Source organism: Onthophagus taurus, chromosome 11, assembly GCF_036711975.1.
Source record: "Onthophagus taurus isolate NC chromosome 11, IU_Otau_3.0, whole genome shotgun sequence".
Classification (NCBI taxonomy): Eukaryota; Metazoa; Arthropoda; class Insecta; order Coleoptera; family Scarabaeidae; genus Onthophagus; species Onthophagus taurus.
Genome location: NC_091976.1, coordinates 33259585 through 33281830, shown reverse-complemented (window position 1 = coordinate 33281830; position 22246 = coordinate 33259585). Strand labels below are relative to the sequence as shown.

General features: G+C 30.4%; 5 protein-coding genes and 2 long non-coding RNA genes across 10 annotated transcripts in view; 1 reads left to right on the top strand and 6 right to left on the bottom strand.

The window, feature by feature from the left end:
• Window positions 1-8786, top strand: part of LOC111425035 (minibrain) — a 78634-nt gene extending 69848 nt beyond the window's left edge. The window contains exons 2-8 of one of the 2 annotated variants that reach the window (XM_071200299.1): window positions 507-739; window positions 4016-4352; window positions 4410-4696; window positions 4755-5008; window positions 5075-5397; window positions 6768-6834; window positions 7001-7358. In XM_071200299.1, the coding sequence (XP_071056400.1) occupies window positions 507-739; window positions 4016-4352; window positions 4410-4696; window positions 4755-5008; window positions 5075-5397; window positions 6768-6790 (1457 nt within the window). In that variant the 3' untranslated portion in view covers window positions 6791-6834; window positions 7001-7358. Of the gene's footprint in view, window positions 1-506; window positions 740-4015; window positions 4353-4409; window positions 4697-4754; window positions 5009-5074; window positions 5398-6767; window positions 6835-7000 lie in introns of both variants that reach the window. The other variant, XM_071200298.1, reaches the window with a different exon arrangement.
• On the bottom strand, window positions 861-3282 carry LOC111425004 (uncharacterized). The gene is made up of 3 exons (XR_011641997.1): window positions 3023-3282; window positions 2782-2959; window positions 861-1469 (listed from the first exon to the last, which is right to left on the bottom strand). It is a non-coding gene; the product is annotated as an uncharacterized lncRNA (long non-coding RNA).
• A 1898-nt stretch (window positions 8787-10684) lies between the features above and the next one.
• LOC111425060 (L-2-hydroxyglutarate dehydrogenase) lies at window positions 10685-14178 on the bottom strand. Of its 2 annotated transcripts, XM_071200026.1 has the most exons (5): window positions 13925-14178; window positions 13786-13860; window positions 13541-13702; window positions 12177-12412; window positions 10685-11989 (listed from the first exon to the last, which is right to left on the bottom strand). In XM_071200026.1, exons 4-5 carry the CDS (start codon window positions 12251-12253, stop codon window positions 10759-10761), a joined length of 1308 nt encoding a protein of 435 aa, XP_071056127.1. In that variant the 5' UTR covers window positions 12254-12412; window positions 13541-13702; window positions 13786-13860; window positions 13925-14178; the 3' UTR covers window positions 10685-10758. The 2 variants fall into 2 exon arrangements, with proteins under 2 accessions (XP_071056127.1, XP_071056128.1); XM_071200027.1 differs by lacking the exon at window positions 12177-12412 and having other exon boundaries at window positions 13786-14176.
• A 703-nt stretch (window positions 14179-14881) lies between these two features.
• On the bottom strand, window positions 14882-16254 carry LOC111425064 (Post-GPI attachment to proteins 2). 2 transcript variants are annotated; one of them, XM_023058823.2, is made up of 4 exons: window positions 16054-16170; window positions 15700-15970; window positions 15433-15645; window positions 14882-15382 (listed from the first exon to the last, which is right to left on the bottom strand). In XM_023058823.2, the coding sequence occupies exons 1-4, from the start codon at window positions 16087-16089 to the stop codon at window positions 15249-15251; spliced, it is 654 nt and encodes a 217-aa protein (XP_022914591.1). In that variant the 5' UTR covers window positions 16090-16170; the 3' UTR covers window positions 14882-15248. The 2 variants fall into 2 exon arrangements, with proteins under 2 accessions (XP_022914591.1, XP_022914590.1); XM_023058822.2 differs by having other exon boundaries at window positions 15700-16254.
• Window positions 16255-16462: 208 nt separating this feature from the next.
• Window positions 16463-16849, bottom strand: LOC111425074 (DPH4 homolog). Its single transcript, XM_023058841.2, has one exon. It carries the CDS (start codon window positions 16847-16849, stop codon window positions 16463-16465), a length of 387 nt encoding a protein of 128 aa, XP_022914609.2.
• Window positions 16850-16916: 67 nt separating this feature from the next.
• On the bottom strand, window positions 16917-18900 carry LOC111425022 (uncharacterized). Its single transcript, XR_011641768.1, has 5 exons — window positions 18679-18900; window positions 18345-18601; window positions 17604-17984; window positions 17248-17501; window positions 16917-17176 (listed from the first exon to the last, which is right to left on the bottom strand). It is a non-coding gene; the product is annotated as an uncharacterized lncRNA (long non-coding RNA).
• Window positions 18901-19535: 635 nt separating this feature from the next.
• Window positions 19536-21862, bottom strand: LOC111425039 (WD40 domain-containing protein denticleless). The gene is made up of 3 exons (XM_023058791.2): window positions 21618-21862; window positions 21402-21551; window positions 19536-21342 (listed from the first exon to the last, which is right to left on the bottom strand). The coding sequence occupies exons 1-3, from the start codon at window positions 21667-21669 to the stop codon at window positions 19766-19768; spliced, it is 1779 nt and encodes a 592-aa protein (XP_022914559.2). The 5' UTR covers window positions 21670-21862; the 3' UTR covers window positions 19536-19765.
• Between the last annotated feature and the right edge of the window lie 384 nt (window positions 21863-22246).

Below are 22246 nucleotides of genomic sequence, written 5' to 3'. Positions count from 1 at the left end.
GCTCAACCTGTCAAAGTCAAATTTTTAAAGGTTTCTATTGTTGGTGTTACATTTCAATAAAAAAAAATTTATTTTATTTCAATTATTCGTCTATAAAAAATAAACTGAAAACCTGATTTTATTTTTTTAGTTAATAAAAGTCCAAACGTCAATGTGACAAATTGATTTCAAAACATGACATTGCAAAATTCCCTGTTAATTTTACCAACTGCTACCAACTTAATTACTTGCCAGGTTTATAGAAAAAAAAAATAATCTGTAGCGTCATTTAATAATACTTTTCGTCATTTTCGCATAACTTTATAGAATTGTAGAATTTTAACAGCTATTAATCCTACGAAATTCATTTTCAAAGATAAACCTGCGACGTTATCGAGGCTATGCACCTAACCTAAAAATGAAACTTTTTAGCAATAATTATTATAGATATTAATATCATCGATTAACTTTTAGTTTGCTTAATATAATATGAAATGAATTAATAAAACTTGTAATATTTTTTTTAGTGCACTCGGGCGGAGGGGGCAATAATGAAACGTCGTCACAAAGGCGGCACGCGCCCCTTTACGGTCGGCTGGTGGCGGAGGAGCAGCTTGCGGCGTCCCTAAACCAAGGAGCCCCTCCGGCGGATATCCAGGCGATGCAAGCTCGGATTCCGCGGACGTTCCGGGAACCGGGATCTGCACCTCTCCGGAAGCTCAGCGTGGACCTAATTAAAACGTACAAGCACATTAACGAGGTGAGTGTGAGCGAGCCCCCCTCATTTGAAATTTTAATTTTAACCAATTAGCCGCGCGGTCACGTTCTTCTGGACAGCGTCGTCGTCTGCGTAGCGCAAGTCCACAATTAGCACCGGGGGATTATTTTCATTTCATTTTATTTTTCTATAGAAAAGGGTACAAAAAAAGTTTTAAAATATTTTTTTTTTGTTCGCGTCGTTTTAATCTACGAAAAGGCAGTCGACGGCGGGTTCCTTCCGGCCTTAATATTCACAACGGGGCCCCGATCCGCGCCGCCATAACGACGCGAAATGGGTCAATAACGCCAGACGTTCCGCTGTGAAGGCCGAGATACACCGCGTTCTCAACGACTCGGACAATGTAGCGAGATTACGCCGAGAAATCGGGGAACGAAAGAAGGGTTATAAGCACGTGTCACTTATAATAATCATAAACATTTAAAAAAAAATTAATTCTTTTAAATTTTTTTTCGCGTCTAAAAGCGAAAGAGAGTGACATCTTGAAAAATGCACTTAGATTAGAATCTTATCAGCTATTTTTCCGACCATCCAAGTCTCTCCCTCGTTTTTCATCTAATTCCAAGCGTTTCATCTTCGCGTTCCTCATCCCCTTCTTTCTTATCCCTCGGAAAGTTGTTTCGTATGCAACGTCGCGACGTCAAAGTCCCTCTATCTTCTCGTCGCAGATGTGTACCATAAATAACAGTACGCACGAAAAAAAGGAATCAAACTGAAATAAATTTCATTGTTAAAATAGAGAATAAAAGAGATATATATATAATAATATGACAGAAGAATCGTTGATCGTTCGTTGTAATTTTTGGGATGGTGTGTGTCGTGTGTGGAAAACGTGCCCGGCATAGCCAAAGAGATAATAAGTTGGCAGCACCCCTTCGATATATTACTAATAACGTCGATATCTCATGTCTAACCTCGTTCGTTTTCGGTCGCGCGTATATTATTAAGCACGGTTTACGGCGTCGTCGTCGTCGTCTGCGACAAGTTGTCGAGGCGCCGGTGATAAACGTCCGTCCTCGTACGCGGCGGCGCCCCAATTGGCTCCTGTCAACGCGAAAATACTCGATCGCCGGATTAATAAAGTCGCGCTCGTAATGTACGACCGGAAAATTAATTAAACTCGCCCCGAAATCGGCGAAACAACCTGTAGCCGAAACTCTCTCAAACATATAACTTTTCATTTACTTATTGAACTCTTATAATCAAAAAAATAATAAATAACATAACACGATATTATCTATAATCTCATTCAGTACATGATCTATAGTGAATTTCGATTAAGATGCAATATACAAAAATATGTATCCATAGAAACCAGGGCGTACCTACTTACTTTGTCCCACATTAAATGCAACATGTCAATATAATTTGACGTTACATTGACATTATTGAAGACTAAGTACTGCTTTCTGGAGACTAAATAGTGCTTTATGAAGACTAAAACTGCTTTATGGAGACTAAATACTGCTTTCTGAAGACTAGATACTCCTGAAAAGTCTAAATACTGCAAAAGAAAGATAAGATACTGTTTGAAAAAACATACATGATGTTGGCAGAAGACTAGATACTGCTTGTAGAAGATTAAATACTGCTGACAGGACTTTAGCACTATTCTAAACACAAATGATTCTAGTTCTAGGTATAGTGTTAGTTCTACATAGTAACAGTGCTAGTGAACTAACATTAGACCTAGAACTAGAAAGTTTCGGGTTTAGCCGTGCGTTTCTTAAGACGGAAACTCAGAGTTATCATAGGGACGTCAAGCAAAACTTTTCCTTTGCAAAGCTACCCAATGTACTGTTAAGCTATGTTGCATTTTATGTAGGACAGTGTAAGTGCATAGTAGTTTCGTAACTATGGTTACTGCATTCATATATTGCGAATTATATGAAATTCCCGGTATATTAATCTTACTTTTAGGTTATATTAACGTCCTTTTGACAGCTGTCTTCAAAAACGATATCGTTGGTACCAACTCACAAGTATATTACTATAAAAATTAACAACAAAAATAATAACTATACCTTGTTTTTAAATTAATTAAATTTCTTTGGAGATTATTTTGTTAATATTTCTTTACTAGTCGCAGGATCGAAAACTTTGCTTTACTAGATTCATTGACGTTGACAGAAGTAACAAATGTCACTATCTACATTAAATCTCCAACACCGCCCTCTATTGAGGGTGAATGATAATTCGCCACTAAAAAAATTATTTTAGCTTATTTTAATTATTACAAATTATCAAAAAACTTATTAAACTTACTCATAATTTAGCGATTTTTTAAGAGTCGTAAGGCTTGTTTAACTTCTTTTGTAATTTTGACTCAAAAAGCTCTTCAAACCTAACCTCACAAAAATAATGTCAGATTTACACTAAATCTGGACCCTTTACTTGTTACGGTTTTATTAAACGTGAAATGTAAAGGAAAAACCAAAAACAGTTTTAACCAGTTTTGTTTCTACGAATTAGGTGAAAATACGGCACTTTTATTTCATTTTATATATTAACGTCATTTTGACAGGTTACTTGAAACTATTTCGTTGGTACCAACCCGCAAAAATATTATTAAACGTCATTATTTATGTTAAATTCTTTTAATTTGTTAATATCCTCTCGTAATACTTTATCTTAGCCATTAATACAAAAGTCTTTTAGAAGTAGTTTCACTTTTCTGCAGTACTTTAATTTTCAAGGTCAAACTTTTGGGATTGATTTTATTTAGTAATTGAAGTTAAGAAAAATTTATTTCATTTTAATTCAATTATTTATGTATAAATATAAAACCAAAAACTAATTTTTTTTCATTTTGGATAGCGAAAATCGATTTGATTTCAAAACTTGACATAATAAAATTCCCCATTAATCTTGTCAATTTTACTACAATCTGACAGTTATAAAAAAAACATAACCTTGTACAACTCAAAAGAATCACCACGTAAGAATAGAGAAATGATAAATAAAAGTAAAATTTTTATTTATTAAGTTTCTTATTTTTGTTTATATTAGTATCATTTTGAAGGAGATAACCTCCCGCGGTTAACTCGACGGTAGAAAGACTAATTGTTGGGGAGGGTCTGTGGCCCACAACCGCCTTCGCAACATCTCTAATTGACATCCATTACTCCACTAGCACCGCGCCAGTCGCATTTACTCGAGGGCAAAAATATTAAGGGGGCGTTTTTTCTTCAACAACCTCCATTTTTCTCGTTTCGTAAACGACGAATTTATGTTAATTTTAGTCTTTTTTCCCGGCAGGTGTATTACGCGAAAAAGAAACGACGGGCGGTGCAAACGCAGGGCGAGGACAGCTCACACAAGAAGGAGAGGAAGCTGTACAATGATGGTTACGACGATGATAATCACGATTATATCGTGAAAAACGGTGAAAAGTTCCTCGACCGGTACGAGATTGACTCGCTGATAGGTAAAGGGTCCTTCGGGCAGGTGGTGAAGGCCTTTGACCACGACGAACAGTGTCACGTGGCCATCAAGATCATTAAGAACAAGAAACCCTTCCTTAATCAAGCCCAAATCGAGGTCAAACTACTCGAAATGATGAATCGAGCTGACCTCGAGAACAAGTATTATATAGGTAAGATTTTTTTTGGTTTTAATTAATGTAATTAATTTTTTTTTTTCAATTTTTTAGTCAAATTAAAACGTCATTTTATGTGGCGCAACCACCTGTGTTTGGTATTCGAATTGTTATCCTACAACCTATACGATTTGTTACGAAACACAAACTTCCGTGGAGTATCTTTAAATTTAACGAGAAAATTCGCGCAGCAGCTGTGTACGGCACTTTTATTCCTTTCGACGCCCGAACTTAACATCATTCATTGCGATTTAAAACCGGAAAATATACTTTTGTGCAATCCAAAACGATCGGCAATTAAAATTGTTGATTTTGGAAGTTCCTGTCAACTTGGCCATAGGGTAATTTTATTTATTTAATTATTATGGACGTGTTTTAATAAAATTAATTTATTTTTAGATATACCAATACATTCAATCGAGGTTTTATCGATCACCCGAAGTTTTACTGGGTATTCAATACGATTTGGCCATCGATATGTGGTCGTTAGGTTGTATTCTTGTTGAAATGCACACCGGGGAACCTTTATTTAGCGGTGCAAACGAAGCAGACCAAATGAATAAAATCGTTGAAGTCTTAGGTATGCCACCCAAACATCTCCTTGATCAAGGAACGAAAGTGAGAAAATTCTTTGATAAACTTCCAGACGGACGGTAAACAATTAAATATAATTATCTTAAATTGATCCATTTAACCTCGATAAATCGTTTCTCTCTTAGATACGTTCTTCGTAAGACAAAAGACAGTAAAAAATATAAACCACCGGGTACGAAGAAACTCCATGATATCCTCGGTGTTGAAACGGGGGGTCCTGGTGGTCGGCGATACGGCGAACAGGGCCACCTAATGCTCGACTACCTCAAATTTAAAGATCTGATCCTGCGTATGCTCGACTACGATCCAAAGACGCGCATAACGCCCTATTATGCGTTACAACATAATTTCTTTAAGAGAACGGCGGATGAAGGCACTAACACCGCCAACAGTGCGAGTGTTAGCCCCGCTGTTAATATGGACATGTCCAATTCAAACAGTCAACATGGTGAGTTAATCGAAACAATCACAAAAATGGAAATAATTAATACATCACATTTAATGTAATTTATTGCAAAACATTTACCAGAGCTGCTTTTTTTATCATTGCAATTTCTTTGGGCATTTAATGTGTTTTAATCCTTTAAAGCAACAACTTTATTAAAATTGTAAATAATTTTTGCTTACTTTTTAGGTTATGTGTCATTTAAATGTCAATTACTTTTAATGTTCATTGAAAGATGGCGCTGTTGTTTGTTTAATTTATAAAAAAGATGCGTTAAAGGATTAAAAATAAAGAATCATTCTACTTGAATTAATTAAATTTAATTTTTTTAATTAATAAATTAAAATTTGACAATAAATTGACAGGTTATTTGGAAACTAGAATTATTAGAGTCTCATTAGAACTTTTAAGGACCCCATTTGATGTTAAATTATAAAAATAATCGAATGTTTATAGTTAATTTGTTTATTAATATTACAAGTTTATTGAATAAATTGTGTTGCAATAACTTTTTTTGTTTACAAAGCCATTTGGGTTAAGGAATTAAAAGGATGAGATTAGGTTAAGAAAATCAAAAATTTATGAATTGCTAGCATAGTTTTGTCCTGGAAATCAGATGAAATATAGATATAAATAGAATATTAGGATTTTTATGTACTTTTAACATATACAAAATCATTACAAGAGCTGTTGTGAGCTAACTATCTTATATTTAATTTATTGTTTTCTTCTAAAGCAATTTGGGTTGCATAATTTCCGTAAAAATAAATTTTTTTTGTGAAAATTTAAAAAATCATTCCTATTTCCATTCTGAGAAGTTAAAAAATGATTTATAAAGTAAATCAGTAAATATATTTAAAGCTTAAAGATTCTATTTTTGAGTAAGCTGTTAATAAACCTGGGTAAGATATAAATAATTTGTAGAAAAGTGATGTTGTAATAAAATCTGTCAATTTCGGATTTGACACAAGAGATGATTTCTAAGATGAGTTAGATATAAAACGAGTTCAAACTTGCTATTAATCTGCATAAAATACTTTCATGGAAACATTAAAAGATATCTTTAAAATTTGATTTGAATTCCTCAAACTGAACACAACTCATTAATAATTAAATTGTACACACAAAAAGTGTCCTGATTCTTTTAGTTGTTGCATCAAATCTACAAAAATTCTAAATAATAAAAAATCTTTTTTAGTGTCTTAACACCTGTCAATGTCAAATTAAAAAAATTTCAAACGTCAATTGTGACAAATTAATTTGAAAACATGAAATTCCCCTAAAACTTATTTGCAAATTATTTATTTAAATAGTAGAATGATTCTTTTCGATCTTGTAAAAGTCATAGTTTTGATACATTGTGTTCTATACAGACATGGCAGGAACACAGCGATGACTAACATAGTCTTACGGCGACCGGTCGTTTATTCACTAACACAGGTATTGGATTTCCCCGCATCATCTTATAAAAATCATCCGCATGCTTTTTCTTCTTCACAACTTCATCTCTGTAGATTCATTTCTTTATTTGATCAGTTTAATTCTTGTCATTAATTTTTAAATTGAATTTGAAATGTTATAATAATCATTATTAATTAATGTTTAGGGTTAAATATGGTGGGACGACAAAGAGACATTCCGACGAAGCATAACAATTATCAAACGCCGCAACAGAATTACAACACTTTGGCGATGGAGTGCGATCCATCACCATCGAGACACCATCACCACCAGCAGCAGCAACAACACAAGATGTATCCGGTATCGTACGGTGGTTTTATCGTGCCGGATGTTGGTTTGGCCCCAACGTCGAAACACGTCGTCTCACAAAACGGACCCAACAACAGTAGCTCGCAGAACGATAGAGAGGACAGTCCAATGGTTGGGGTGTGCGTTCAAAAAAGTCCCGTCGCGATCCATTGAGAAAATTTGAACGAAAAAATTTTTATTTATAACTTAGATATTGAGTGCGCGCGATTTTTCAATTTATTATTTTTTAATCAACGAGAATGTGATGACCAAAATTTTTAGGTGAATTAGATTCTAGAGGAAGATAAATAAACAAACGGAAAGATGGTTAACTAAAACCGATTAAAATAAAAGAAAACGCGGGGTTAATTTTAATATTAAAGTGATCCAACAACAGACTTAGGGCGAGTTTTAATTTCGGCTCTGTTGTACGACTTTATCCGCGTTTATTACAACAAAATAATAATAACAAAGAAAGAAAGAAAGGAAGAAGAGACGAAGAAATCGAAATTAAAACACTTTTAGATTGATAAGTTAACAAATAATGTAATTTATGCCTAGAGTTTAAGGAGGTATCATTATAGTGAAAAATATCCAGTTAATAAGAAGTATACATGTTTCCTATAATTTCAAATAACTGTAAGTTATTTAAAAAAAATTATTAAGAAAAAATAACGTGCAAGATGGCTCTGGTTTTTTAAAAAAAGATAAATACGCCACTTAAAATTAATTTCGATAAAAAAAGTACGATTAAACGATTATAATTGGGAATTATGACGGAATTGTGTACTATTTTAGTTGAAGCTCTATTTGTATATAAGAAACATGAAAGAAAAAGAAAGAAAAGAGGAGGAAACGCATTTCGATGATAAAAATAAAAATTAAAAGAAAAAAGAAGAGTTCCCGTTGTAAAATAGTAGTGTAATTAGTTGTAATTACTACTTCCCGAAACCCTCAGAGAAAAACAAGCTAAAAAATAGATTTTTATTTACTTTTAAATTCATTTTATCGTTTTATTTTGTTCTTACTACATTTTTATTAATTAATTTCGAAAAAAAATAAATCATTTTTGCAACCGGGGCCTATTCAATCTACTACTGCAATACAGTGGTTAATGTGTTCAAATATAATAGCAGTTTTTACATAAAAAAATAATTAAAAAAAAAGAAAATAAAAAACAAAACGTTGGGTGTCTACTTTACTGTGTTCAAAAAACCACAAAAATATATAATGTAAAAATAAAAAGAAAAAGCCGCCTGTACACAAATATACTTGTATTATTTCCCGATAAAAAAAAATGTTTATACAGAATTACTTTACAGATGTGTATAATAAACATAAATAAAGAAATTTCTAAATTTTTATACAAATTTTTTATACCACAGACTATCTTAGAACACCGTAAGGTACAATACCCAAGTGGAGGATAACTATTTTGTAAATAAGTCTAACTTAATCACTAGAAATGTATTTAACAAAATAAACACTTATTTATTTTATTTGCAAAAAAAAGTAAAAACGAAAAAATAAGTCATGGCAGTCGTCATAATCGTACACTTTAGTTGGTCAAAGATGGAATAAAAAAAAAACCTAAAATGTTAATTTAAATTTAAAAGAAATACGGAAATGAATAACAACAGCGAAAAATAATGAGCAAATACAAGAGAATATCAGGAATACGCAGTTTAAACAACAATTGTAGAACAGTTTTATAGTGTAAGTTTATGCATATGCCGTCATCTATAAAATTCCTACAGCTCGTCTTTGTTATTTAATAAATTTAAAACTAAAAAAAGAATTTCGTTTTATTACACATTCCTTATTATGTTATTAACCCCATAATATAAAAATTACTAAGATTTTGTTTTAAATTCTCAGAAATAAATCACCACAGACCTTTTTATTAACTTACAAAGCCTACATAAAGTTAAGAAGGAAAGGAATTCTTAATGTATAATGTTAAAACGTTTATTTTTACGTTAAATATTAACTTTACACCATAAAAGAGATCAAAATTACTTCTTGATTTGGAAAACTCTCAAAAATAAATCTCCACAGACCTTTCTATTACTTACAAAGATTTACATAAAGTTAAAAACGAAACGAATTCTTAATGTATAATGTTAAAACGTTTATTTTTACGTTAAATATTAACTTTAAACCATAAAAGAGACCCAAATTACTTCTTGATTTGGAAAATTCTCAAAAATAAATCTCCACAGACCTTTCCATTACTTACAAAGACTTACATGAAGTTAAAAAGCAAAGGATTCTTAATGTATAATGTTAAAACGTTTATTTTTACGTTAAACATTAACTTTACACCATAAAAGAAATCAAAATTACTTTTAGATTTGGAAAATTGTCAAAAATAAATCTCCATAGACTTTTCTATTAACTTACAAAGACTTACATGAAGTTAAAAAGGAAAGGAATTCTTAATGAATAATGTTAAAACGTTTATTTTTACGTTAAATATTAACTTTACACCATAAAAGAGATCAAAATTACTTCTAGATTTGGAAAATTGTCAAAAATAAATCTCCATAGACTGTTCTATTAACTTACAAAGACTTACATGAAGTTAAAAAGGAAAGGAATTCTTAATGAATAATGTTAAAACGTTTATTTTTACGTTAAATATTAACTTTACACCATAAAAGAGATCAAAATTACTTCTAGATTTGGAAAATTGTCAAAAATAAATCTCCATAGACTTTTCTATTAACTTACAAAAACTTACATAAAGTTAAAAAGGGAAGGAATTCTTAATGTATAATGTTAAAACGTTTATTTTTACGTTAAATATTAACTCTACACCATAAAAGAGATCAAAATTACTTCTAGATTTGGAAAATTATCAAAAATAAATCTCCATAGACTTTTCTATTAAATTACCAAGACTTACATGAAGTTAACAACGAAAGGAATTCTTAATGTATAATGTTAAAATGTTTATTTTTACGTTAAATATTAACTTTACACTACGAAAGAGATCAAAATTATTTTATTCAATAAATAATTTTAAAATTAAATGAAAGTGAGGTTAATTTTAATCAGAAACTTTAAATAATTTCCCCAAAATGATTTTAAGCTGACAATAAATCTTGATCCAAGTAGACTGTATATGTCAATATAACCTAAAAAAAAATATTATTTAAAAAATCGTTCAAGTTGGTGATTAGTTTTAGAATTTAAATCAAATATTTTATTAGTTTATTTAAGCTATAGTTAAATTGGACGAGATGAACCAGAATTAATTCAACCAGCAGTGAGATCCTAACACCCCAATCCAAAGAAACTTAACCTATAAAAATAACCCAGATAAGTACCAATTTATTTATTTATAAAGTAAGTTCAAATCAAACAAACCTAATAAATAAGGTTATATTGATTCTAATATTAGATTAATATATAATAATACACGTTTTCACCGTTAATTGAAATTAATTAATAACATAACCTAAAAGTTTGTTTTTTTTGACTTTTGACAGAGTAAAATTCATTTTTAAATGGTTGGCAAGAATGAGTATCACAAACGCCATTTTAAAAAAATTTTATTTCAATTTTATAATTCAAATTATTATTAACTCAACAAAAAAATGCAATGTTTTCTTATAATTTAAATTGATTCTCCATTTTATCAGCAACCATTCCTGCAATAGCAAGTGAACTAGTAGCTCCAGGTGACGGGGCATTCCTACAATGTAAAATTCTTTTCCCAAAATCCCCTTTCCCCATATCAAAAAAGAAATCGTCGACTAAATTCCCATCCGCATCTAAAGCTTGGGCTCGAACTCCGCTTGGTCCACGTTTCACATCATTTATCGTAACATCAGGAATAAATTTTTGCAACATCTTAACTTGTTTATCAATGAAAATCGAGCGATACATCTCGTCTAATCCAGCTGATAAAAATTTGTAGGCCAATTTTTGAAAACCGCTGTGCGAAATCGACTCCCAAACGTCTTTAAGGTTAACATCGAACCAACTGTAACCTTCCCGTTTAAAGGCTAAGACGGCGTTTGGGCCCAACCAAACGTCTCCGTTCATTCTCGGGGTGAAATGAACCCCTAAAAATGGAAATCTTGGATCCGGAACGGGGTAGATATTCGATTTGACGATGTTAGTTTTAGATTTATTTAAAAGTAAATATTCTCCTCGAAATGGAACTATTCTCGGGTTTGGGTTGCAGCCGCATAACTCCGACAATCTATCGGAATGTAACCCACCGCAAGTTAAAACGTGTTTAGCTAAAACCGTGTTGTTATCTTTCGAAGAAATTCGAACTGGATAATCGGGATTATCACTCGACGAAAACGAATTAACCTCAAAGTTTAAATAAATCTCGCCATTTTGAGTTTTAAAATCTTTCGCATATTCTTCTGTAACCAACGAATAATCAATTATTCCAGTATTCGGCGACCAAATCGCTTTGAGCCCTTTACAATGAGGCTCAATCTGTTTGATACCTTTCTCATCGATTAATTCAACGTTATCTACTTTATTTTTTAAGGCACGATCGTAAAGAACGTTTAATCGATCAACTTCAATTTGATCCGTTGCCACAATTAATTTTCCAATCCTTTTTTTGGGAATCGATTTCTCCTCAACGTAATCATAAAGCTTTTTCATCCCTTCAACGCATAATTTTGCTTTTAATGAACCTGGTGTGTAATAAATCCCAGCGTGTATCACACCGCTGTTGTGGCCCGTTTGATGAGCGGCCAATTTTGATTCTTTTTCTAAAACGGCCATTTTTAAATTGGGGTGGCGATTTTTTAATTCTCTCGCTGAGCTCATTCCTACAATTCCACCGCCGATAACAACCAAATCATAATTGTTACTAAAAAAATAAAATAAATTAAAATATAATTAATTAGGTTATGCAACCAATTTGACATAAAGTAATATAAGTTAATATAAAGGTTAGGTTAATGTGATTAATAATTAATTAATGTTTGAATGTGAATTAATTGTTATTAAATTTATTGTTAATTTAATTAAAAGTTTTTAAAGTAACGAAAACTTACCATTTTTCTGGGTGATTCGTGGAATAATTTCGAGATCGTAATATTATGGGAAATAATTTATTTATATTCTTTGCCATTTATTAAATAATTTCGAGAATTATTTATTAATTTATTAAATGAAGCGGTGGGCTAAATGTTGGTTTAGAGAAATTGATAAAAACTGATTATTAATATAGAGGTTAGAATAACCCAATGACCTTGATGAATTTTCTTCGGTTAATTGTTGAAAGATGGCGCTAATTGTTGTTTAAAAATATTTATTTCAATTTATTCTTTCAATTTTATGATGTTATTATAAATATTGGATAAATTTAGTGATAATAATAATAAGTGAAGTTATGTACGTTCCAATTGTCAATTTTAACCTTTACTGTCGAATACATATGTTAAACATTTGTATAAAAACTCATTAATAGTTTAATTAACATACAATACGCATTATTAATATTGTATTAGTTAGAAATAATATATATTTTTGTTAATTATTGAGCCAAGGTCCGTCGAGTATTAGTTATAAGGTTATCCAACTCATTTTAATGGTTTTTTTAATAAAGAATACATCGTGAAAGAACACCATGAAGTTGTCCAATTGTCTATTATATGATAACTAACTTCAGATTTAAAATGTCAACCTCAATTTTGACATATTTGTCAATAATTTCCATTAAAAATCCTTTAAAATGAGTACAAACACGACATATTTATCTTCAATATTAATGAAGTTATGGTCAATTTTTGGTTACAAATGTCAACGTCAATTTTGACATATTTGTAATTGTCGTGAAAAATCCTTTAAAATGAGCCCAAACATGATACGTTAATTCCAATATTAATCGAGATATAAGCAACTTCCGGTTTGAAATGTCAATATCATAATTTTTATAAAATGTCTTAATATTTGTCACAAAAACAAAAATATAATAAAAAATATAAAAAATTAAGGTTGGTATTAATATTTAAAAATTAAATTGCTATCTTCATTGTTGCTAACTTCGGGTTTAATGTTTTTTATTCTAACTTTTTTGATTTTTGAGATAAGTGCGTCATCTTTGGACTCATTTTAAAGGTTTTTTAATGAACTTGACAAATATGTCAAAATTAAAAGTTAAAAGTTCGAGCTTTTTGGTTTTTGAGATAAATGCCTCAAGTTTGGACTCACTTTAAAGGTTATTTTATGAAGATTACGAATATAATAATAAAATTAAAGTTGACATTGACAACTGAAAGTTTTTTTCACGACTAAACCCGACTGTTTCTAGTTCCAGGTCTAGTGTTAGTTTCTAGTTTTAATTGTTATTTAATCATAAATTCTTGTACATTTTAACTGACCTAAAAAAAATTTTTTTTTGATTTAATCCACTTACCTTGCTTATAATTTCATCCATTTACCCATTTTGAATTAAATACAACCTTTAAATCCAATTAATTATGTTTTTCATTAAAAAAACTTAAATTCAACGTCAATTTTGACAAGCAATATATATTTGGATTTGAATCACCATGGTAACCGAGTCAAGTTGGATAACCTTAAAATAATAAAATTTTATTCCGATTTTTTTATCAATTGTAACCTAATTAAAAATATCTTTTTTTGATTTAATCCACTTACCTTGTTTATAATACCCTAGATAAACCAATTTTGAGTTAAATACAGCCATTTAAACCAATTAAATAAGAGTTTTTCCTTAAAAAAACTTAAATTCAATTTCAATTTTGACAAGCACCTGCAATATTTGGATCTTAATCACCATGGTAATCGAGTTAAGTTGGATAACCTAACAATAATAAAATTATAACCTTTAATATTTCGCTTTATATTTTAATAATATTTTTGTATATTGCTTCTTAAGTGAAATACACTGTATAAATAAAAATATTGAAATGTCAATTCTTCCAATGACCTCACAGCAAGGTCTTTGGGAGGGAAACGTTCTTAACAACGGCGTTGATATGGAGTTGGTTAACCTTATACAGTATGTTTACTCAACGGACCTTGTTCGTTAAGGTCCTCGTTAATTAATAGCTCAATAGCTAAATTAAGTGAAATAACCTAAAAGTTTTTTTGACTTTTGATAGATTAAAATGATTTCGGTTCGTTATTAACAGAGGGCGCTAATTATTGTTTAAAAAATATTTATTTTAATTTATCCTTTTTGGTTTTATGATATTGTTTAATATTATAAATGTTGACTAAATGTGTACAAAATTTAATGATTAGATTTTACAATTACAATTTAAAATCAATAGATTAGGTAAATGTGACATTGGTTGCATAAGTAAAATAATGCAAATTTTAATTTAATAATTTAAAGAAAAAAAGATTGTTTAAAAATAATTCGTTTATTGTAACCTATTTATTTGTATCTTTTTAATATATAAACCAAAAAACGGTTTTTGATACAATCACAGACAGTTTTTATTAAAAAAAAATTATAATAAGACATTGTCAAGTATTTTTTTGTCAAGGTTCACAGATAAAACACTTTTATAATTTATTTTCGATATTACAAAATACTCGAATATGTACAAGTTGATTCAATTTATCTTTTAAAGCGACAGAACTAATCTTTATCTCGTTCAAGTACACGATTCAAACAAATTTTTATCTGTGCATTATACAATTCGCAAAGATTTCACGTTTGTGCAAGTTTAAACCCCAAAAACTACGCTTTTAACCATCAAATCCGCATTATTTAATTTAAAAATCACATTTCGAATTAAACGTAGTGGTAGTTGTAGTTCAGTCAAATTTATCTCACAATTTTTAAATACAATTTAAAAAAACACTCTTCCTTATAGTAAAGCACTTTATACAATTTTTTTAACTTCTTTTGGACCTTTGTACATCATGATATGTTCAACAATTATTTATTTATAAAATTCTTCAACATTTTTATTTTATTCCTTGGACTAGTTTGAGTGTAACTTCAAATTAACGCTTTAATATAAACATCTTTAAATAAAAAACAATACATAACACCCTAAAACACTTAAATACACCAGGTACGAAACAATTTAACAAATCGATTAGAAGGAAACTTAAAAAATAAGTTAAACCTATATAATCATCTGTTATCTGGGTGAAAGGCACACGCCACATTTGTAAATGTGAAGATGTCTGTTCTTGAAATCCAAAGCGGCCGTCATATGAAAAGCCATATTTGTTAAAACAACAATGTATTCGCAAAATGCGAAAAACGAATAAACTAGAAAAAGAATCATTAATAAAATCCTTTTACACATTTTTTCACCTTACCATAATCCTCACACGAACTATTATGCCTTATAAAACAATATGTAGCAACCAAAATCGAAATTATATTAATAAACACCAATTTCTTCTTCAAATTCAAACTAACTTTATCAATTTCAGTCAAATATTTTCGATACCTCGTGTGTAAATACACCAACAATAACATATAAAGCTCTGAACATATAATAAAAGTTATGAAAGCTCTTCTATGTACAGCTAAAAATAAAATTGATTAAAATTGTCACATAAAAACGCAATTATGTAACTTACGGTAATTATCCGAAGAAGTGTAAAACGATAACACAATGAGAGCGATATTTTCAACTGTATTTAGAAACGAAGCGACGACCATAATAGAAAAAGCACGAGGATACAAAGCTTCGCTGTTATATTGAAAGTACATAATTGGAATGCATAATCGTGGCACGGCATGCAGGAAAATAGCCCAAGTCCAGACTTCTTTTTGCGGCGAATAACCGCCGATTGCTGACGAGACGGACGGTAAGAAATTGTAAACGTTACAATGGGTTTTGTTGACACTCTCAAAATTGAAAATGATCGAGTATATTATGCAAAATAGGAAGGCCACCAACGGCAAAGTCACCGTTAGCAAGGAAAGCTTACTGAATGGCAGTTTGAAGATAAACGAATCCTTCTCATCGTACAGTAGTCTGTAACGCGCTTGAACCGACATTTTTTTAATTAAAACGTAATTAAAATTTAATTTTTTAATAAAAATAAAACGATTTTTCCGTTTTTATCTCGCACTTCGTACATTTGAAGCATTTGAACGTTTTCTACTGACATATGACGTTTTTTATTTTCGATGACAGTTTTGTTACTAAATTAATACCAACCTAAATTATTTAACCAAATTTTAATCATTAATTTAGAAAATAAATTAAATTTGTATTTAGAAACAAACATTCAATAATATTTTATCTAGTAGATTCGACTTTTATGAGGTGATTCATAAAAAAAAACATAACCTCAAAATACAAAAAAAAATCAACTTTTTATTAATTAAATAAATTTATTTTTTAATTAAAATACAATTAGAACATTCATTACATTCAAATAAACTTTCCCCGTCTTCGATTTCATTTAAATAAATCGTTATATTATCACCACATCGACAATTAAAATTAGCCTCTTCATTTTCAAAGTGAAGATCTTTAAAGTTAATTTCGGCATAAATTAAAGGTTTATCGTTTAAATTTTTGTGTAGAATTTCCGCGTCGTATTGTTTCCTTAATTTATCATCTTTCAAAGTGGACCATGCCTCATTTATCTTCACAAATTCCTCCGGGTTTTCTTCACCTTTATCCGGATGATAAACTTTAATCAATCTTTGATAATTCTTTTTTAGATCTTCGAAAGTAGACGTGGGCGAACACTCTAATATCGTATAATAATTCATTTCAATCAAATAATTCACCAATTTAAGAAATTACTTGGAACGGGATAAGATAATCATAACAAAAAAGTTAGGTTATGTTAGATTTTTATTTAATAATTGGAACACAACATTATAATATCAATTCCATATACAAATTTAAAAAAAATACATTTATTTATACATTTAAAATCGTTTCAGTCTCACAAACTTAAAGTAAATCGTTTGAAATAAAATATTATTTACCATTATTTTTTCTCTTTACACCAGATGGGTGTGAAGTAGGTACCTCTACATCAGGCATCTGTCCAGATGTTGAAGCCAATTGCTCTGGTGATGTTAATGTATCATCTAATTGGTATTGTTAAAGAAACATTTAAAATAAACATGTACTTTAATAGTTACTTGAGATGTTAACTTACCAAATCTAACAACATGTGGCAATTGGTTTCTTAACAACTTTTCTTTTCTAATTGTTTGAAATTGTTTGTCATTGAAATGCACATACTCTTATTTTTTTGTTAAGCAATTGCTTATATGTTAGTTCAAAAAATTTACGCTGGTCCAAAATTTCAAACCATTGCCTCCGAAGTCCGTCCATTCTTGGAAAACAGAACATAATTCCACGTTGCTCCAGAGGCAATGTATTTGTAGGACATTGGTGATAAGCACATCTCTGGAAATTAAGATTCTTTAGATTATTCCTGTATTCCTTTTTTGTTTGATTACTTAACACTTTCACCAGTGTTAAATAATGTTCAAACCAGTTAAAACTTACCAGATATATGTATCATACGATGACTTTAAAGACATTACTTTAAAAGTAATTAGTAAATAAATGGCGTCAAACCGCGGTACTTTGTAAATCTAGGGACTTTACCGTTCTGAATATATTGTAATAATTTTAACATTCTCTTAGTTCACTGAGAGAACATAACCTAAAATTAGTGACAGAGAGATTTTTTGTTGGTGAAAATCTTATCTTAAACCGTTTTGTTTATTTCCAAATGTATCAATTATTATAGTTCAGCTCCTAAAGCACATTTTTCATCCATCTTTTGAGGTTTTAACGTTATTTTGAGAAAGAAATCCTTGATTTAAATTTGAATTTTTCTAACTTTACTCATTGTTGAAATTTGGCGTGTACTCCAATGTATGTCTATAAACAAGAAAAGACAACGTTGAATACGAAGTTTTATTACGTTTCATAAAGGAATAAGGGGGAAATCAACGAAAAAAGAATTAAATTTTGAAGGTTAATTCCGAGAAAAATCAAGAGATGACGCTAGTTTCGAAGCAAGAATTTTTAATTTTGAAAAGGGCGCGAAGCTAAGAACCAATCAGAAACGAGGAAAAAACAGTTGGAGTGCCGGGGTATATAAGGAGATCGCGAACAGGGAGTGAGAGAGTCGTTGTCGGACCAGCGTCGAATCCACGTCGTCAGATAGAAGAATTTTTGAAGAGATAACCTCGAAAATTTAAGATAATTTAAAAAAAAAAAAAAGTCAAACCAACTTACAATATTAAAATAAAAAGAGAATCATCCTACAACCTATTCCGAGAATTACCGATACTTCTTCGAGATCATCCAAGACCCTATTTCCGAAGAACAAACAGTGCAATTACCCGTAAGAAGAATCCTGTAGACAATCCAGAAAATTAGTTAGTGCCCCGAACACAAGAGACAATTCCATAATCCAGATACCACATTGAACTCCAATCCTTTCTTTTATACAGTGAGTCGGATGATAATTTTATTTTCTTATTTAACATAACCTACAAAAAGAAAATTCAAAGAATCAAACTCAAAGAACAACTCACAAGAGTTTCCTATAATTTTGATCAATACTTACTTGTGTGTAAAGATTTATTAGTTTTTCTTGAATAACGTTCATTTATTTAATTCTATTTTTTGTTAATGAGTTTGATGACAACTTAAGACATCGGCCATTTGTTATTTTCAAAGAACGGTTCTAACTAGTTTTTTCCTACTCTCTCTCTCAAATAATAAACGGGTTCTCTCTAATATCGATATTTCAGTCGATAACCGCAGTTATCTATTTTATTTAAAAAATTTTTTGTATTAATTAAATGAATTTTTTGTTGAACCTGATTAACATTCTTTTGAACCTGAAGTTGCCCGAAACCCTGAGTTTTTAATAAGAGTCTCTTAAAATTAAAAAAAAATAATTATAGATTAATAACTTGTGTATAAAACATCACACAAGTAGAACAGCACAATATATTGTTATTTATTATTATTTTATGTTTATTACAGTTTTTTTAATACTATATACACTTGTTTGTTTTAAATATTATAATAATAATGCCGAATACTCCCGAAGTATTCGTATAAGTTTTAAGTTTATCAGATTGATTTTGTGCATGGCTATAAAATAAATAATGGAAAGATCGTCTTTCAAAACTATACTTTGTCCACGATTACTAATGAAATTGATTCCGTAAATTTATTTTTTTAAATAAATGTTTGAAAAAAGTCTAAACGTCAAGTGACACAAATCCAATGTTACCAACTTCACAACAATTTGTCAAAATTGCTGGTGACGTCACATCGAAACTTTAATGTGATTTTTCGATATGTTCTACACTTTTCGTCACTTTCTTTTTATTTTTTGCGTGTCTTTTTGGGTCATTTCACGTTGATTAAAAAAAATCGTTGATTTCTAAGCCACACGATGATTTTTGAATATTCTCTTATGTTAGATTTTTATTTATTAATTGGAACACAACATTATAATATCAATTCCATACACAAATTAAAAAAAAATACATTATTTATACATTTAAAATAATTTAAAATCGTTTCAGTCTCACAAACTTAAAGTAAATCGTTTGAAATTTAAAAGTGGGGTTAAGAATCTCTTTAAATAACACCAATTAGGAACAAACGTGTAAAAAAAAAATATTAAAACACATCTTTTACGTATTAATAGTCGATTCTTGTACCAAACCAGCTTTCGAAAGGCAACAATTTGAATCTTTCATAATACTATTATTTGTTGCACGGAAAAACTTTAAAAGGGGGCTATGCGGTGATTCGCTTCTTTCCATTTTTCGCTTCTTAGCCGATCTCGTTCTTGGGCTTTCATCTCTTTCACATCTTGGAGAAGTTGGGCTTAAAATATGTTTTTCAGTTCGTAACTTTGTCAACCAATCACGATCGATTTTCTTTTGGGGCGAATGATGCAAATGGGGCGCTGAACCATCTACGTTAAAATTCGGTAAATTCTCTAATAAAACATCGTCGATTTTAACATCACTTTTACCAAATAATGATCGCACCGAAATCGGATCACTTTGAGATTTTAATTTTTTACTTTTCGTGGGAGTTTTAGGGCTTGTGTTTAATCGTTTTAAATTGAACTGATTACTTCCGCAATTCTCACATCGTCTCATATCACTTACATCTAAACAAAACTCGCATGATTTTAATCGGAACGATTTTAATTCATTTTCGATTGGTTCAAATGGTCGCTTAATCGGTATTTTTGGTGTTAAAACTTGAGCTTGGCCTTTACCTATAACGTTCCAATCATTCGGAAACGTTTCTGGACCAATTCGCCATATTTTGTGGCGAAAATCATCGGCACATGTTACTAAAGTTGTATCACCGCTATGGCACCAAGCTACACAAGTCACTTCAGCTCTGTGCCCACTTAATCTTACAATAGGTTCTGATGAATTTACATTCCAAATGTAGGCATATTGATCACTACTTCCGCTTAATAAATAATTCCCATCATTACTTAAACATGATTTGACATAAAAAGTGTTTGTTCGATGACCTTTATAAGTCATTATAGGGGATGGATTACAAGTTAATATGTTATAACAATAAATAATGCTATCTAAACAACTAACATAGAGGCGACTTCCGGTTTTATCAACAATTAAATTACTCGATCCTGATTTTTTAATGGGATTTACGATTATGTTTTTAGGAGTAGGATCACGTTTATTATTATAAGTTTTTCTTAAATCCCACAATTTAATAATCCCATCACCAGCACCACATGAAATTAAAGTGTTTTCATCTTGAAATGCAAGCCCTGTAACTGAATTTAACGCCGATAATGTGGTCTCAGTGTGTTTCTTTTTTAATTTTGACTGTTTAAAATGGGCGTAAGGAATTGATTTATCTGGTTTTGCTATAAAATTAGCACAAGATTCCCAAGAACGAGTATCCCATAAAAGTATTTTTCCATCTCGACCCCCAGAAGCAAACACTGAGGAATCATCTTGTTTAATCGCTAACGTTTTAACAGATCTATTATGCCCGGTAAACCATCTGACTATTTTTAAACCATCATTTGAGACATCAACTAATTTTGCGGAGTGATCTCCTGAAGCTGTAACTAATTTCATTTGGTTAAACATCCATGCTACATCGAAAATAGCGTTATAATGGACTTTTGAGCTTGTTCTTTCCATGGTTTTGGTGTCTAAAATTCCTGTTCGACCATCTTCATTAGCTAATGCTAAAATGTGTTCATAACCTAAAAAAACAATTTTTACTCCACAAATTGAATAAAAACAGTTAAAATGATGTAACAACCTTGTTGTTGGGCGAATTTACATGCAAATACGGGCGAATCACAACTATTAACAGAATCTACGTTGTAATCTTCAAGTTCTGTTGATGAAAAATCTTCATTGGCAGAACAACCTAACCTTTTCATAACACTATCACACGTTCGCCAATTATCTAAAATAAGAATAAATTTGTGGAATCAAATATGAAACTTAATTACATTAATTATTTAGTACTTACATAGCCCCATTTGTTGACTCATTAAAGCTTGAGGATAGCTTAATTTTGGCATTTTCTTTTTAAATTATTTACTTAACTCTTAATCAAGTTTAGGTGCACTTTTTAAGGACACGAATTGTAAGACTATGGTGAGATTTCGGCGCGAAATAAAAGGCGCAAAAGACATAACTGTTCTTTTTTTGAGGTTATGTTTATGACGCCATATCAAAACATTCAATTAGTTAATGTTATGGCCGTTAGATGGCGGGATATTTGTGTCACTTTTTACATTTAAAAATTAATTGATTAATTATTTAATTCTTTATCAAGTTTAGAAGGACTTTTAAAAGACGCGAATTGTGAAACTTCGTCGTAAAAGGTATAATTGCTTTTTTTGAGGATATTTTTATGAGGCATATATCAAAACTTTAAATAAATGGGAAGTTAATGTTATGGCCGTTAGATGGCGGGATATTTTGCATCTCTTTCTACACTTAAAAATTGATTAATTCATTATTCAATTGATTATCAAGCTAAGGAGGACTTTTAAGAGACGCGAATTGAGAGATTTCGGTGTAAAAGACATAATTGTTCTTTTTTGAGGATATTTTTATATATCAAAACTTTAAATAAATGGGAACTTAATGTTA

Bases quoted from the DNA above. Each gene is read 5' to 3' on its own strand.
- LOC111425039 (XM_023058791.2), bottom strand. From the start codon at position 21,669: ATGCCAAAATTAAGCTATCCTCAAGCTTTAATGAGTCAACAAATGGGG. The intron at 21,552-21,617 runs GTAAGTACTAAA...TTCTTATTTTAG, and splicing joins GAGTCAACAAATGGGGCTAT to ATAATTGGCGAACGTGTGAT. The intron at 21,343-21,401 runs GTTGTTACATCA...TTGTTTTTTTAG, and splicing joins TAAATTCGCCCAACAACAAG to GTTATGAACACATTTTAGCA.
- LOC111425060 (XM_071200026.1), bottom strand. From the start codon at position 12,253: ATGGCAAAGAATATAAATAAATTATTTCCCATAATATTACGATCTCGA. The intron at 11,990-12,176 runs GTAAGTTTTCGT...TTATTTTTTTAG, and splicing joins ACGAATCACCCAGAAAAATG to TAACAATTATGATTTGGTTG.
- LOC111425064 (XM_023058822.2), bottom strand. From the start codon at position 16,123: ATGTCGGTTCAAGCGCGTTACAGACTACTGTACGATGAGAAGGATTCG. The intron at 15,646-15,699 runs GTAAGTTACATA...TTTTATTTTTAG, and splicing joins CACTTCTTCGGATAATTACC to CTGTACATAGAAGAGCTTTC. The intron at 15,383-15,432 runs GTAAGGTGAAAA...TTCTTTTTCTAG, and splicing joins TAGTTCGTGTGAGGATTATG to TTTATTCGTTTTTCGCATTT.
- LOC111425074 (XM_023058841.2), bottom strand. From the start codon at position 16,849: ATGAATTATTATACGATATTAGAGTGTTCGCCCACGTCTACTTTCGAA.